Genomic DNA, 17670 nt, shown 5'->3' on the forward strand with positions numbered 1-17670 from the left:
TGAGACTTGTAGCAAAATTGTCTTACTTCAATGCCCAACTTTAATCACGTGCTAATTTCCAGTTATGTGGAACGATTTCAAATTTACTACTTCTTGACATTTTTTTCCTTGAGAAAAAAAAAATTTTGATTTCCTGTGTCTCTGAGGCACGATTACTATTTCTGAAAATGTGTGGGCCTCAATGAAAGCAGTCAGTTAGTTTATTGTATGGTAATTCTGCACCATCTGTTCTAGGAAGGACTATAGGGACTCCAGGCTGAGCTCACACTTACCCAGGCCATTCCTCCCAGATTATAAGGGGCAGGGCTCAGTGTATGGAATGACTGTGTGAGGTGAGATCTTAATGGAACTCTCTTATGACCAAGAGTCACTGTATGAGTCGGTCATTCAGTTAACGAGCTGTAACGCGCACTTAGCAAATGTGAGGCCTGTGCTAACAGGAATCCAGAAGTCAGTGAGACTGTAAGAGGCCCTGGCTACACAAGAGTGAGGCTTTCCCGTTGGGGGAGCCATGACGGCTGGTTCTGCAGGGACAGTGAAGTCTTGAAGACACAGGAGCTCAGTTTTTTATTTTCAAGAAAATGTGACTCTGATCTTTTTTTTAAATAAAAATTAACATTAACTTTTTATTTCTAGCTTTTTAACTATAGTAGTTGAAATCTGTAGGCACAATTAATTAAGGAGATGAACTTGTGTCGCTTGTGCAGAGTAAAATAATGTCGCCATTACTATTTTTCATTGAAAACTGGCATATCAAAGTGAGTATGGATTACATAAGCCATAGCTCTCAGTCTTTTCTCTACGAGTTCTGTGAGCTCAGGCAAGACAACTAATACCTCTGACCTTTAATCTCTCCGAATGAAAGCTGAACAGTTTCATTATTACCTATGTACCTATAACACATGGCACTCCACTTCATACAAGGCTTACCAACTCAACATCAGGAAAACAAGAAATTCTAGAATTTAAGACTTTTCAAACTTTACTTACATACTTATTGTGTGTGAGGAGTGTTACAGCACATGTGTGGAGGTCAGAGGACAACTTCATAAATTTAGTTCTTTCCTTCCTCCTGTATGTGGGTTCTAGAGACCGAACTTGGGTTACCTGGCTTGTCCGGGAAGTGCTGTTATCTGCTGATCTCTCTCAGGGCCCCAGAATATAACTTCTATTATAGATATAACAGTTTTCTTCATCACAAACACATTTTAATGAGTATCCATGAATGCAAGTAAGGGAACATCCTTTAAGAAAAAAAAATTTCTAAGATTTACCATTCCTATTTTTAATTCTTTCATAATTGGGAGAAACAGCTATGAAAATGGTTGGAAAATGGTTGGGGTGAGAATCTGGCTTTTTATTTGTCATGACAGAGATGCCATTTCTTCCACACTGTATTCCTACCTTGGTTGCAGGTTTTCCCAGCAAATCCAGGATGACACTTGCACTTGTTTGGCCCGATGCACTCTCCATGTTTGCACTGTGGCTGACACACAGCTGCGGAAAGAGGACAGTGGGTGTCAACCTCAGGTCAGCACTGCATCCCCCGTAAGGCACCAAAGTCACGGACCACTGTGATGACATGAAAACTAAGAACTGACAATAAAGTAGCAATATTTATAAAAGCCCTGTTCCCTTCCACCGTCTACACTACAAACAAGCATGCCATGATGGTCTGACTAAGAATGGTCCCCATAGACTCAAGTGTGTGAATACCTGACCCAGAGGGAGTGACACTGTTAGGAGGTGTGGCCTTGTTGAAGGAGGTGTGACCTTGTTAGAAGTGTGTCACTGTGGAGGCAGGATTTTAGGTCTTAAATGCTCAAGATATGCCCACTGTGGAACATAGTGTCCTTCTGCTGCTTACAGACCAAGATGTAGAACTCTCAGCTACTTCTTCACCACCATGTCTGCCATGTTTCCCACCATGATGATAATGGACTAAACCTCCAAACTGTAAGCCAGCCCCATGAGATGTTTTCCTTTATGAAAGTTGCATGGTCATGGTGTCTCTTCACAGCAATGAAACCCAAACTAAGACAGAAGTTGGTACCAGGGACTGAGGTATGACTGTGATAGACCTGGGCATTATTTTGTTTGAAGGAATGCAGACTTTGGGGCTTTGGATTAGAAAAGCAATTAAATGTTGGAAGTGAGGCTTAATGGAACATGGGAAACAGTGGTGTTGCTGGTGATTTGAAACGTGAGGGCACAGCTCAAGAGGTTTCAGAGGAAAAGAATGTTAGCTTGTGGCCTAGAGACTGTTCTTGTGATATTTTGGTGAAATATGCGGCTGCTATTTGCCCTTGTTTGAATACTCTGCCTGGGACTAACTTGAAGAGTTTTGGATTAAATTGCTTTGGCAGAGGAGATGTTAAAGCAGCCTAGTATGACACTGTCTTGTGGCTATTAATGTTCACACTTTGGAAGGTCTATAATGCAAGGAAGCAAGTTGAGTAAGGAAAGTCACAAAATGTACAATTTGAGGAGAAACGTGACACCAGGAAGTGGAATGGAGCTAAGTATTACATTCAAGGAGATAAACAGACTTAAGAAAATGTTGATATTAAGTGGAATAAAGGGAGTGGAGACCTCGGGGCAAGATCCTACCCAGCTAAGCTCCCAACTTGTGAAAAGGAATTAAAGAAAAGTTTAGGGCTAGGAGTGGTAGTGCACACCTTTAGTTCAAGTTCTCCAGAGGCAGAGGCTAATAGATCTCCTAGTTTAAAGTCAGACTAATCTATAGACTGAATTTCAGGTCATCCAAGCTTAAGCAATGAAGGAAACCATTAAAAACAGAAAGCTAATAAAGATCTAAATGAACAAGGGGGCCGTGTTCCTGCACTAGCAAGCAGCAGAACTTGGCAGCTTTGGCCACGTGGTTCTAGCTTTAGAGTCAGGGACACAAGTAAGAGGTTGTGGATTCTTCCTACAAGACGAAGGAGAGTCACTGAGGTGAGGTGTGTGGCAGGGGTGTCCTGTGTGAAGGCCTAGAGAGACCATGGTAGGAAGCTATGGAGGTGAAGCCTAGATTTCCTTGGAGACCTCAAAATGTTGAAGATGTCAGAACCGTGGGATACCTGCCCAGGAGCTCTGCTAACAGGGAGTGGAACCAACTCAAGAGAAAGAAATGGGTTGCAATCGACAAAGACAAAGGAGCTGAAGATCTGAAGAGGATTATGACATCAGAAATAGAGATGCCATGTTTGGAGTTTGCCCAGCCAGATTTTGGTCTTGAATTGGTCCAGTATTTCCTCACCATGTTCCCATGCCTCCCTTTCAGAACAGTGATGTATACTTGTACCATTATATGTTGGAAGTATATGATCTGCTCTTTGGTTTTATAGGAGACTACAGTTAAGAGACTGCATGAATCTCAGAAGAGACTTTGAACTTTAGGCTTTTAAACAAGTTTGAGAGTGTTATAGACCAGGGAATTTTGAAATTGGAATGAATGCATTTCTGCATTATGTTATGGTTACAATCTTATGGGATCCAGGGACTGGAATGTGGTTATCCCCCCTCCTTTCCCAAATAGACTCACGTTTCAGTGCTTGACCCATAGGGATTGGCATTATTAGGGGGTATGGCCTTGTTTTATTAAGTTTGACCTTGTTGGTCTTATATGCTCAAGCCACACTCAGTGTGGCACACAGTGTCCTTCTGCTGCCTGCAGATCAATAATGTAGAACTCTCGGTTACTTTTCCATTATCATGTCTGTTTGCATGCTGCCATGTTTCCCATCATGGTAATGGACTAAATGGACTAAACTTCTGAACTGTAAGCTAGTTCCGAATATATGTTTTTCTCTATGAGATTTCCTGTGGTCACGGTGTCTCTTCACAGCAATAGAAACCCAAACTAAGACATGCACATTTATCATATATGTACATATGTTTATATGCATCACTTGGGATTGCAGAACGAATTGAAAATGATTCAGAGGCAAAGGGAGCAATTGTATCAGAGAAACTAAAGATGAGTTAGACCCAGTCCACCATGACTTGTGCTCATGACAGGTGAACTTGGGTAACCATCAAGTGAAAAGCAAAGAGGCCTTGATCTAGGGCAACACAGTCAGGCATGCCTCTGCCTTCTGAAGCCTTGGATACCTGTTCCTTCCCACACCAGCCCATCTTTGCTCCATTCTGGAATGTGCTTCTGGTTTCCTCTGGCAATTTGCCAACATTCCCTTTGAGACTCCTGCAAACTGGCGTACACTCATTGTTGCTTCCTACATCCCCTCACTCAGCCCCCCTGCTATTCCACCTGGTGCTGCCAATGTTACTGTCAGCACACTGTTACGGCAATTAGGTCTGTTGAGTACTAATACTTAGTGTGCATTCAAAGCCTACAGACAGAGGATGGGCAAACACAGAGAAAATACTTGGAGACTTCTGAAACTCTAATTTCAGACACCACATGTATTCCAAGGGAGAGAACTGTGTTCACTTCTCTGAGAAGTAATGAACTTTCTAGAAAGCCTTCCAACATCACTCAGTGAATGGTAAATAGTTTATACTGAATGCAGTTTTAAAAAGGAAGTCCTCCAAACAAGGTTCCCTGTCATATCCAGGCCTCATCATCAAGAAAAAGTTTTGGGGGAAAAAAAGTATTTTAAAAAGGAACTACTTCAGGGCTGGTAAGATGGCTCAGCTGGTCAAGGTGCCTGCTGCCAAATCTGATGACCTGAGCTTGACCTCAAGGATCATAGTAGAAGGAGAGAACCAACCACTTCCACAAGCTGACTGACCTCTCATCTCCACACACACCATGGCACATGTGCATGCACATACGTTTATGAATAAATACTTTCAAAGTTATTCCATTGGTTGTAACATTTTTAAATGTGGATGTAACCTAAAGAAGTCTCCTGAGGTACCCAGAATGTTAATATTTTCTTTACGAAGAAACATTACATATCTGTTACACGTATGTCAAAGTGACAACTGGAATTTGAAAATATCTTTGAAAATATGAAACAGTGGCAGCTGCAAATACGAGGTTCATTCAGAGGACACTTCCTGCTACAAACTTGACCTCCAAGCTGTCCTGACCTTGGCCTCTGACCAGCTGATGGCCATCCATTCTTGGTCTTCAGGACTTTCTGCTCACAAAGGATTTTTTTGTCCTCTCTCTTTTTTATTTGTTCTCAGCAGGATGCCCTAATCTTTGGTGCATCTAATGTACACATCCCCAGAGGTCAGAACTGTTCATGGTTCTGCTAAGGTTGGGGACCCAGTATTTTAAAGAAAACTGCTGATTGCATTTCTACCTGAAGTAACCAGTAATTACAGATTACCCAGCAGCTATTTAAAAGTGTATTTTTTTAAAAAGCTATTAAAGAGTATTTAAAGATGCACATAGAGTTGATATAATCACTTTCTTCACAGAAAATTAAAAATCTTTACACAATGTTTCATAAAAGGACATTCCCCTCATGATCTTGGTTTTAGATCTGGGATAGAGGTCAGTAAAAACATATCAAATAATATTTATTACACTCAATGTATTCTACTACACAGTATGAATGGATGGGGGAGTGATAGAAGATTAACCGTATGACTAAGTTTTCTAAGCCATGATGGGGGCTAGGATTAGAAAACTGAAAAGGGGATGTGGTGTGGGACAATGGTCTCTATTCTGACAATAATATATATATATATATATATATATATATATATATATATATATATATATCTTAAATAAACACTGATCAGTCAGTAGCCAGACAGGAAGTATAGGCGGGACAACCAGGCAGGAAGTAGAGGCAGGGCGACAAGAACAGAAGAATTCTGGGAAGAGGAAGCTTGGTCTGCAGTCCTGTCCAAGCCACAGAAGATGTGACTGCCTTGCTGAAGAAGGTACGGAGCCACGTAGCTAGCGTAGACAAGAATAATGGGCTAATATAAGTTATAAGAATTAATAAGAAGTCTGAGCTACTAGGCCAATCAGTTTATAACTAATGTAGACCTCTGTGTGATTTCTTTGGGACTTAACGATTGCAGGAAACGAGCAGGACAGAAACCCCTACAACAGGAATGGAGTGTGGATAACAATGATAGCTACAGAGCCTCAAGGCTGAACTCCAATCATGGAGGGCAGCTGTTAAAGGCGCAGTGGAGGCTGCAGGCAAAGACTTTGGAATATGAACAGGTGGGTGGGGTAAGGCAGTGGAGGGGGATCTCAGTGAGGGAAGAGGTTCTTGTAGGCCATCCTGTGACAGCAGATGAGTTCAAAGGAAGCCCAAGGTAGATCAGAAAAGGCCGGTGGGACTCTTTGAATTCCTATCTCCATTTCCTTTTTGCCTTAACACAGAAATGTCCTTTTGGTTTTTGTTTCACAGTGTAGGGGGAGTTTACAATGCCATTTCTTATCCTCCTTGGCAGACAGGAGTAACCAAAGAACCAAATTCTGGCTAGTTTATATAGAAATGGAAGTAACTGAGTGGAGCCATTTAGGGTGCTACTTAGGAGAGCCTGTGAAGTGGGCCCATGTCTGTATTGTCGCTGGGAATGGAATCACAGCTCTTTTGGGACCAGCGGTCTTCAGAATGGAAAGAAAGGTAGAGCAAGAAGTCCTAGTGCCAGCCCCATTCCTTGTGTTGCTGTTGCACCCAGCCAAACACAACTCCTAAATACAACTGACTGATCTTGAATGCTAGGCTATAGAATATGGACCAAAAATGTTCTTATTAAGTCAGTCAAGGGTATTTTGCAATGCTTTTTGGATATATAGTTAGAAGTCCTATTAGTATCGTATATTACAGAAATAGAATGTGTCACTTTTTTTTATTTCTACAATATCAAATATTCATGCAGGCATGCAATAGGATCATTTGTAAGTAACCAGAAATCACATGTCAATTTTTAAAAGCTATATGAAATTGGTTCCCCACATTAGTGTAAACTGGCCTGCCTAGTAATAACTAATTCCACTGTAATGTGGCTTTCAGGAGTCAGTAAAAATGACATACATAATCTGCATTATTCTGTGAACTGTATCATCTACTTGAATGAAAGAGAAAGGACAGACAGCCTGCTTTCACTTAGTGGCAATCTTCTAAGCCACCGAAAGGAAATGATGCACTGAGCCTGTGTCTGTAGCTACGACAGATAATCAGAGAGAACAAGATGGAGTCTCTGATCTGACAAGAGACAAGAGAAACGGAGCACATGGGATGCTGTACTCTCACTGCTACTCTCAAGGCTTCAGCTCAGGAAGGAAAAGTCGCATAAGGATCACGGACCTGATAGCTGTTTCTCCCTTCAAAATCAGCCTCAAGGGTGAAGCCCACATAGGTAAACCACACTCAAAACTTACTCCAACATTCCTGTCACGTATCACGGGGCTTGGAATAACTGCTAAGTCACTGTTTTGACTAGAAAACGAAACAAGTCTCCACAGTCAAAGCAAACACAGCTCTCTGATGACCCACCAGGTCCTGTTTTCTGTTTAGCTGCATGCTAGAGTTTCTCTCAGAACCATTCCAACTTTTGCAACTGGCATGCTGAGAGTTCAAGGGTGCTAATCTAATTCTGACAAAAAAAAATTGTTATTCAAAGCTAGGGGGACAATTAATGTCACACATCAGTTTTATAATGTTTCATACGTGAGTGAATCACACTGGCAGTCAAGACCAACGTCTGGGAAATAAGGACATGTTGGAGGCCACGAGGATAACTCTTCTGGAAGGTGATGAGGACAAAGCCAACCTAAGCTCTATCCCTGACAGGGATTTTCTTAACGTCAGAAGGCCTTTGAGTCTTAAGTGTCATGGGCTACCTTTGCCATCATGTTGTGCCTTCTCCTCCAGGGCATCTTACTTAGAACCACGGTAACAGAAGGCATTCAAGAGCTGAGCAGAAGAAGGGACAGCTGTAAAACCAAGAGGCTTTTCAAGAGCTCCACAACTAACTCCCAGCCACTTCATGGAGCTGATTTGGGTAGATCTGGGGAGGCAGGGGAATGCAAATATGAAGAGAATATTCTTTTCAGAGCCCAGTTGACCTTGAAAGAGAAAACACTGCTAAAAGCAACACGAAATACCTCGCTGCTTATTAATAGAAGCAATGGAGGCAGAGTTTTATAAAGAACTATCGGAAAGGGCCCTGAGCCATCAAACGTGCAAAACAAAACCTACCAGGCAAGCAGGATCTCCAGAGAAAACAACTCTCAGCTTGCCGCAAACACTATATTGTTGTGTCAATTACTTGACGAGTTCAAAAACATTCAATTCCTGCTGTAATTAAAAACAGTGTAAAGTACCTCTGATTCTCATTTAAAAGGTTATCTAGTAAATGTTCTCTTGCACACCAAACTAAAAACACCACATTTCATGTAGCTTGTTTTCTTGCTGTATTATCCATATAAGGCAGGAAAGCAGTGGACATTGACATTGTATCAGCACAGGTTAAGTGAGTTGACCTACTTCAGCCAAAAGCTTCTTAGTGCAGTAAATGTTCAGTCTACTGCTCCTATACTCACTCCTTGGCTTGCTTTCATTTGTTTGAGCACTTAGGACAGCATTCAAACCCTATCTTATGACCGAGTTCTTCCCAGACCAAACCAGCTTCATCTCCAACCACAAGCAGTTAACTGCAGCTTCCAGGAAGCAACACTCTAAAATCTCCATGTTGTCATACAGATGCCACTCTCCCCTTGTCTGTTAGATTTACATCTAGATGGGCTTCACTGCTCAATTTACCTTCACTATCACCAGAATTAGTTCTTGTACTAAGTACAGCCTTCCTCGGGGCTTCTAAGCCTCTGTGTATATATGTATATTATAAATCGCAAATACGTATATTTACATATACATAGTTCACAGTACATCTTAAGAGTTTTACAAATCTGGCTCCCAGACCTTGAGTTCTTTAAATATACAAAAGTTCCTTTGAAATGCAACAGTCTTCTGACGAAGACAGCCATGACAGGTATACAAGGTGTTAAAAGAACACTGGAGAATTTCTCTGCTTGGATGTGGGAGTCAGAAAGGTGCCAGGGACTGCTTTCAGGACGGTGCACTGCATATGAATCTCACATAGAAATTTATCATGTGGACAGGGGCAGGGACTCAGAATGAGCAGCATCAGAAGGGCCAGAAAGGCACAGGAAGCAGAAAAGGGTCTGAACCCGAAGAGGCCGTGCTACAGAGGAAAAAAATCCTTAAAACAGAAGGCAACCTGAAGATTCCCATCAGGATCCCATCTAGAGCAGTGGCTCATCACTGGACTATACCCGGTAGATCAAAAGCATGGAGACTGACCTCCTTTGTGAACCTTGAGTGTTAATGAAAAATAAAGTCACAAGAGAGGCAGAGTGAAGAAATTCATTTCATAGTCAATTGTCTTTCCTAAAAGTAATAACCTGTTTATTAAGATCAAATCTTCATATTTTGTTTATTTTATTAAGATAAAGTCTCCTCAAAGCCCTGCCTGGCCTGGAACTCTCTACATAGACCCGCTTCTGCCTCCCAAGCATTGCGATTAAATGCACGTGCCACCAGGCCTGGCTCCTTCATAATTTTTGATTCCTATAACACAGAAGTTCCTATCTATTACATATTTGGAACTGACCAGATGGCACACTGCAGGAACTGTTACTCTTGGCAGAAAGGTGTCTAAGACGCAGGTTTACCTTCACGGGCAAACACTCCAGCAGTACAAATGTTGGTTCACAAACCACCACAGTAGCGTGGGGTAGCTTGAACCAGGCTCCATGCAAATGCAATAACAAAACACAGAGAAGGGACAGAGGTCACTTGCGTAAGTAAGTAAGTAAGTAAGTAAGTAAGTAAGTAAGTAAGGGCAGCATACAGAGGAGAATGGCATTTGAACTGGGGCTGTGACTCCGGAGGCCATACAAACTCGAAAAGCAACCCTGCTCATCCTTCCCAAGAACCATTCACTTCCAGCCAAACATCTGTCTATATTTAGAAGGGGTAGTGACATAAAATAGAAAGGGTTAACCAGAGAGAATGACAATCTGCTTATAGAGGATGACCTTTTTTCAGCCTTTTGATAGAAAGAAATGCTAAATCATTAGATCCATTCAAGTGTGAGCTGAAAGGTGAACTGAAAAAGCATTTCTACACAAACAGAAAACTTTTGGAAAACATTTCAGCAAATGTGACATGGTGGCGCTATGACACATTCTTCTACTTAAAGCTGATCCTCTATCAGGTACCTGTGACAATTACCAAGTTTGCTGGAAAGGCCCAAGAGCAGGAAGGAAGACATGCGTAGTCAATGGTGGAGGATCAGAATCAGCCTGGGCGGCCAGACCCCACGCTGGAATACATTGTATCAAAGCTTCTCAAGTGGTCCACACTTAACACATTCCAAACTGGAGTCAACATACCCACGTTCTCCCATGTTCTCTAGTTCACCAAATAACACACAGGCAACTTCTGAGTCCTCCTTGATTCCATCTTCTTCACTCTCCCCCAGAACCGCTACTTTCTTGAGAGGGCGTAGCCGCCAGTGCCTGAGCTAAGTGCTCTGTAAATATGTTCACATTTGATTCTTACTTAAAATTCCTATGAGCTAGGACTCCTGTCTGCCTCTCGCCAAAATGAAGTTGTATCAGAAAAGATCTTCATGGAGCACTGTCCCACAACAGCCTTCGTGCTGTGACTTCCCATCCACTCTGGCTTACTGTCTTTTAGGACCTTACTATCCTCTTTGTTGCTACCACTAATTAAAACCAAGTCTAACTTCACCGTGTGGACTGTAAAAACTCCAGCTATGAACCTCAAATAGTTATTCCTTACATCGCCAAAGAGGAAGTTCCTAAATTAGCCCCCAAACCTCAAACGCCTGCATGTGCCAGGCATTTGCCCTGAAGGAAGTGGACTTGGATAAAATGGAACACATGCTTCTTCTGTCCGGGTTGCTTCTTAACAAACTATAGCCCGCAAGTTTCCAGAAGCAAGGCCAAGGAACTAATTTTCAACACTGCCTGCGACATCCATGTTTCCCGTGAAACACCGACAATTTCAAAAACAAGCTCAAACACCCTGACCAGAAAGAAATCCACCTATGTGTCGACTCATCAGCACCAGCTGATACGCTCTAAAATAACATGCAATTTTCCTTGTTCAAAATCTCTACCATGGTCCTTTACTACCTTGTGGTCAAGGCTAACCTATTTAATGACATCAAAGGCTCCCGGAGACATCCCTACTTTCTTCTCTTATCAGACATCCTTCAACACGTATCCCACGGCTGAACTGGAATTCATCCGGCTCCTGGACCGTGCTCTTGTTGGCTCCTGAGATCTCCGTGCAGTTTTCTGTCTTCCAGTAGTGCCCTTCGCTCGCCTTATGCATCACAATTTAGCTGTGGCATCACCGCACACCATTCCTGGCTGATGGCACCGTTCACTTACGGTTTCCATCATCAAGATACATCACACTACAGTGCATCTCTCCCATCCTGTGCTAGGTGGACCTTAACCACCCATGCTGAGGAGTGAAGGCCTGGCTCTTCACTGTACTGGGAAGATGTCTGCATTGGCACTCAAGACCATGCGTGTAGTTCTACTCAATACAAATCTGTTGAACAGATGAATTAGCCAAACACCATGAAGCCTAGGAATTTGCCATTGCTCTTACTCAGCAAAAAGATTTTTTCCCCGAACTTCAACTCTTCTTAAGATTTTTATTTATTATTATTAGGGGAGGGGAGCTATCCATGAGGGTAGGAGTGCCATGGTATGCATATGGAGCCAGTTCTTTCCTGTCTATCTTTATAAAGGTTCTGGGAGTTGAATTCAGGTCAACTGATCATATAGCATTTGCCCACTGAGCCATCTTGTCTGCCCAGCCTCTACACATTATCTCTAGCTTTTTCCTACGCTAGGATTATAGAAGGAAGAAAGAGCAACCATCTTATCTAGACGAGTTCCTTGACAGCCAAGGTCCACGCTGTGCTCATCTTGTGCGTGCATTCCTGGCTCCTAACTTTATCTCCTAGTAAATCACAGTAACTGTGAATGCTAAGGCTCATAGTTCAATGCTATTTTCTTCTAGTTATTTTCCTACGTGCAGGCACAGTGAGCTAACCAAAACTGTTCCACTGAGGGCTTTATGGAAAGACATTATTCACAACGCGGGAAAGAAGTGGTGCCAGCTAAAGACAGCATCCCCACAATAGGTTCTATTTCAGCAACAAACAACCAGAAGAACTTCCTACTTCCAAGTCACTCTGAGTTGCAAAAGATGGGCATGGGAAATGAAAGGCAATTGAAACATGGTAGGTACGCTCCTCATCCTACAATGCAGGGAAACCCAGCTCCGAGCTCCGTTTGTGATCTTCACGTGGACCAACACATCCATCAAGAACTGTTTAAACATCAGCTGACATAACAATATGGACGGAGGAAATATCACAGGCACCACCCCTAGATGAAAAGCTGCAGGCACTTGAGGACTACTGAGAGAATTAGCCTTCCTCAGGAAGGAGTCCCCTATATGACCATCCAATATAACCAATCTCTAAGTGGTCAGTCTTAAAAACATATACCTACAAGCAACGCTATATGGACTCAGTAGGTTGCATTTATATACTTATTTGTATATACATGTACTAAAATTAATGGAAAAATACCATCCATGTTAGAGCAGTGATGACAGAGGTTGGAAGAAGGAGAGAATAATCTAATTATATCTCAATTAAGAATTTTTAAGGGGAATTATTTTAGAAAGTTGGATCTGGTCATCTACACCTATAACCTCAGGACTTGGAAGGTCAAGGCAGGAAGATTCAGAATTTGATGTCAGCCTGGACTACATAGTGAGTTTATTGAAGCTGTCCTGGGGTACATAGATAGGAGAGAGAGAAAGAGAGAGAGAGAGAGAGAGAGAGGGGGGGGGGGGTGGGAGGGGTGTCTTGATGGTTCGGTTGTTTCGGGTGCGGTTGTTTGGGTCTTGGGTCTCTCTCTCTCTGTCTCTCTTCCTCTCTCTCTCTTCTCTCCTCTCTCTCTCTCTCTCTCTCTCCATCTCTCTCTTCCGTCGTCTTTGTCCTCTCATGCTCCTTCTAACTTAGGGCCAGAAATATACCCCCCCCCAAAAGTCTGACTATTTCAATTGACTTTCATCAAATGTTCTTGAAATCCTACCTGTAAAGATTCTCCAGTGACATGGGATGTTGTCTTACAGCAACCACCTGTGTGACCTCCTTAGAGGCAACTGCACGCTATCATTTGGCATAATCTTACCTGAATTGCTCATTATAATGGTGAAAGTGTTGCAAATGGCCTTACTCGCTGCACAAACATTTTAACTAAGAAATATTTTTGTACCAAAGCATCAGGTGGAAGGTATGGTCAATGTACAGATTGTTATTGGATAAAAGAAAAAGTATTTCTTACCTGAGTTACTCCATGGAGAACTAATGAACATGGAACACAATTCCCACAGGTTAGTGAGGGGCTGGCGTTAGTAATTTCATTTGGTGGACTTTGTTGTTCTACATTTGTGTCTTTCAGCGTAAATTTAAACTGTACTTTAGGTTAGAATGGAAGTCAGTTTATTAGATTTATAAAAGAAGAGGGAGAAAGAAAAACTGGGAGGGAAGATTTAACCTAAGGACTTAGTTAAAGTTAGCTTAGAATAACTAAAAGCAGAAGAAAATAAAAATCTTTGTGGACTAGTTCCCCCCACCCCCAGATACAGTCACTCAAAACCAAGTAATGTCAAGCTTCGCTTAGAGCTTCACAGAGGATCATTTAGATGTTATGGCTTTCAAGACATCTATTAGCCAAAATTATGTCAAGAAATATGTTCATCTAACCTTTGAGCTGGCACCTTATCCTTGCTAGTCTCTGCCTTAAGACGTAGAAAGCTGCAAAACAAATGGCCAAAAATAGAAATTCCAGATCTTTTCTCTGTAAGGAGGCAGGTCTTGGGTATGACCAAGTTGTTACATTCCCGGAGACTTACACACATTCAACTTTCAGGGCTTTTTCTGAAACAAACAAACAAAAATCTAGGACATGTTTAAAATAGTAGTATTTTAGTCATCGTCTTGTTATTAGAAAACATTTTGTAACAAAAATATTAAGCAATAATTGAAATTATGCTATTTGTCTACAGTCCAAATTCTTTTTTAAAACATTTTTAGTGTGTGTCTGTGGATGTGTGCGCGCGCATGTGTGGGTGTGTATAGGTGCACAGGTACCACAACGTATATATGGAGACCAGAAGACAGCTTAGCAGAGTTTGTTCTCTCCTTCAACCATATTGGTCCTGGGGATCCCACTCAGGTTCTCAGGGCGGGCAGCAAGCATCTTTACCCACTGGGCCACCTTCACATCCATCTTGTCGGCTACCCATAGTTCAAATTCTAATGAAATATTTCAGAGCTTTTTCTGATACTGTATCTTTCGATATTTCATTTTCAAAACATTAACTGTTGCTTCCTAGAGTCAGTATCCTTTTATTTAAATAAAAGTTGGACAAAGCGTCTGAAAAATTTTTTTAGACCTTGGCTCAATCAATACCCAGGGCTGGTAGCGCTTACATTGGTAGCTGTTCACTTACCTTTTTTCTCTCCAGCTTTGGGAAGAACACATGAAAGTTTGTTTTCTTCCCTTGCACAGCACCGTCTTCTTGCATGGATGCTTTAGTTGTCAATAGCAACAAGAATTAACTGTAAGACCTCAGCCATGTCTTTTGGAGATGCATAAACATCCCCGTTACATGAAAGAAAAGGGAAGAAACTCAAAGCACTACAAACAGTGGTCAGTGTTGGACAAGCTTAGAGTCCTAGGGGTGAGAGAAGAGATGGTTTATTACTTCTCTGTAGGATGAATGTCTTCCCTCTTTAAACTAGAAAACATCCACTTTAAGTATGACTATTTTGTGTATTTGTGTAATTTAATGGGGTCTTTTAATGGAGTAACAGAATAAATTTTTTAGGACTGATTTGACTCAATCAAAGCAATAATTGTAACTATTCATCCAGAATGATTCCATGGTATTATTAGAAGCAAGCATTACATTTGCTTGCCACACTTTTTGTTTGTTTATATGTGATGTGATTTGTGTGCAAGCATGTATGCATGAGTGTGTGTGTGTGTGTGTGTGTGTATGTTGCATGCATGTGAGTGTGGGGATATGTATGCCAGCGTGAGCACATGCATAGGCTGGAAGAGGGCACAGGGTGTCTTCCTCTATTGCTCTCTGCCTTACTGCCTGGAGCCAGGGTCTGTTTCTTACTGAACTAGAGGCTGGTCCATTAGGCTAGGCTGGCTGTGAGCAAGCTCCCTCCTGGGAACTGCTTGCTTCCCCCTCCTAATGCTGGAGTTAGAACAAAGTGCATAACACATGGTTTTTAATATGGGTGCTGGGGATTCAAACTCAGGTCCTCATGGCCCACTGATCTATCTCCTTGGCCTTTGTTTGTTAGATATTTTTTATTAGAGATAACTCATGTTGGTTATGTTTATAGTTTGCACATTGTTTTATTGCCTTTAGTTTAAAATAATTCATCATATCTTGATAGTGACCCATTTATTTAAATAAAATAACGAAATGCATTATAAGTACCACCTAAAAAAACACTGAAAATAAATCAAAGCATAAAGAACATTCTAGATGGCATATTTACAAGATGTGAGTATGGCCGTGATTATGCATAAGAAATAAAATGTAAGAGAATACTATTTCTTTAATACATTCCATAACCAGTTTTGAATAATTTATCAGGAAAAATACTTTAAATGATGTTAAACAAAGAAAAAAGGAGTCATTGCAGGATTAAAAAACATCATTATTTCCAATCTAGCTCTATTAGTACCATAGAGTCCAACAGTTCTGTATAGTCTGCCTCCTTAGAATATCTCAAAGCTAGGTCACATTTTAGAAATTAACATGAGCTGCCAAACATCCCAGATTTAGTAAATGTATTGGTGCAAGTATGCTCACCTCTCAGGGCTTCTAGCTTAAGTCTCAATCGATGTTAGCCCCATATTCTAACATTTATATTTTAAAACCATGCAAAACTTCTTTGTAAAGAAATATTAAACATGGAATATGGCCTGGTAGTAGGGGCACACACCTTTAATCCCAGTGCTAGGGAGGCAGAGGCAGGCAGATCTCTGTGAGTTTGAGGCCAGCCTGGTCTATAGACTGAGTTCTAGGACAGCCAACGCTACACAGAGAAATCCTGTCTTAAAAAAAACAAAAACCAAAAACAACCAACCAAACAAACAAAAAACTCAAAACAAAACAAAACAAAACAAAAAACAAGGGTTAGATGACTTCCAAGAAGTTTCTGGGGTCCATTCTCTGTTGATGGATAAGGACATTTTCATAGGCAACCTACAGCCCAATTTTTGAAAAGTTGCCAACAATACATTGCCTGAATGTGTCTTGCATCTTAGCATAGTGCAAGAAGCCCAGGATGAAGTTCATTAGGAGCATACAACACAGGAAAACTCTGTCCCACTTTCTCCTGACAATCTATAAATGGTCATGGGAGTTAAGTCCCCTCAACTCTGCCAGCAAAGGCACTGGCTCCTAGTTCAGGACTCTAGAGGAGCCACTTGCAACCGGCCCCAAAAGACTGCTTCAGTTCATCTAAGACTTCTCACTGGTAATGCACCAAGTTCTGCTACATATCCTTACAATCAATAAGTACATTGATAAGTTTATGAAACTGTGACATACCAAATAAAGTAAACCATTCAGTGACTAAATTTTCCTGCCTACTGAGCCCAGCTCTGTGGGTTAGGAGACAACCCTGAGCTTCAGACAATGCTAAAGATACACCTCTGTGGTACAGGGTGTATCTAGCATGTGTGTGAGTCCCGGGCTTGCTCTCAAGCAATGGAAGACAATCCTTATAGCTACCCGTGGTGGCATGCAGTTACAATACCAGCATTCAAGAGGCAGAGGCAGAAGGATCACAAGTCCAAGGGCAGCCTGGACTGTACGGTGGGAATTATAACGGGAAGGAGGAAAAGAACCAAGAGGAGGGAAGTCAGACAAGGGGTGAGAATACAATACCATACGTCAGGAACCATCAGTATCCACGGTGCCTGACTTTTTGTTGACAGTTTAATTTACTGCAGCTTAAGTTTGCACTGAAAGGTTGTGAGACGTCCATCTGTTAGGCCATTTAACACCTCTGGACAGGAAACAATGAAGTCCTACAGAGCTGATGGCTAGTGCAATGACCCCATGAGGGAGACTGAGGCACAGAGCGTCTTAAACATGTGGCCCAGCAGGCCAGGTGCCAATCCCTCACTGGGACAGGTATGAGAGGGAAAGGAGCAATGTTCTATCTGCCAGATCCTAACCATCGGCTACCAAAACTAGCAAGTCTAGAAAGTTCTCCATATCCCAATCTTAAATTTAATAGTTTTCATTGCCAAAAACTTGGCATCCATCTGGGAAAATCTCTTCACAGTCAATTACCCAGCTTGGCACTGTTACACACAAACATCCGAGAAGACAGACAGCAGAACATAGGCATTTAAGAACCGCAAAGAGCTGAGTTTTCAGGCTGTTACTTCATGACTATTAAAGGCAGAGAACTCACGGGCTCAGAGAACAGGGCATTTAGCAAACCTATACATTACTTCTCAGCAATTTGACATTCTCTTTGCTAATACATTGTTTCAAACCCCAATTTTATTTATTATTATTATTATTACTATTA

General features: G+C 41.7%; 1 protein-coding gene across 3 annotated transcripts in view; it reads right to left on the reverse strand.

Moving 5' to 3' along the window:
* Positions 1-17670, reverse strand: part of Npnt (nephronectin) — a 64133-nt gene that overhangs the window by 33028 nt on the left and 13435 nt on the right. For 2 of the 3 annotated variants that reach the window (XM_038311420.1, XM_038311418.1), the window contains exons 3-4: positions 13798-13848; positions 1405-1497 (exon numbers count right to left, since the gene is read on the reverse strand). In XM_038311420.1, the coding sequence (XP_038167348.1) occupies positions 1405-1497; positions 13798-13848 (144 nt within the window). The remainder of the gene's footprint in view (positions 1-1404; positions 1498-13797; positions 13849-17670) is intronic. The other variant, XM_038311419.1, reaches the window with a different exon arrangement.

This window comes from Arvicola amphibius, chromosome 14 (genome assembly GCF_903992535.2).
Source record: "Arvicola amphibius chromosome 14, mArvAmp1.2, whole genome shotgun sequence".
Lineage (NCBI taxonomy): Eukaryota > Metazoa > Chordata > Mammalia > Rodentia > Cricetidae > Arvicola > Arvicola amphibius.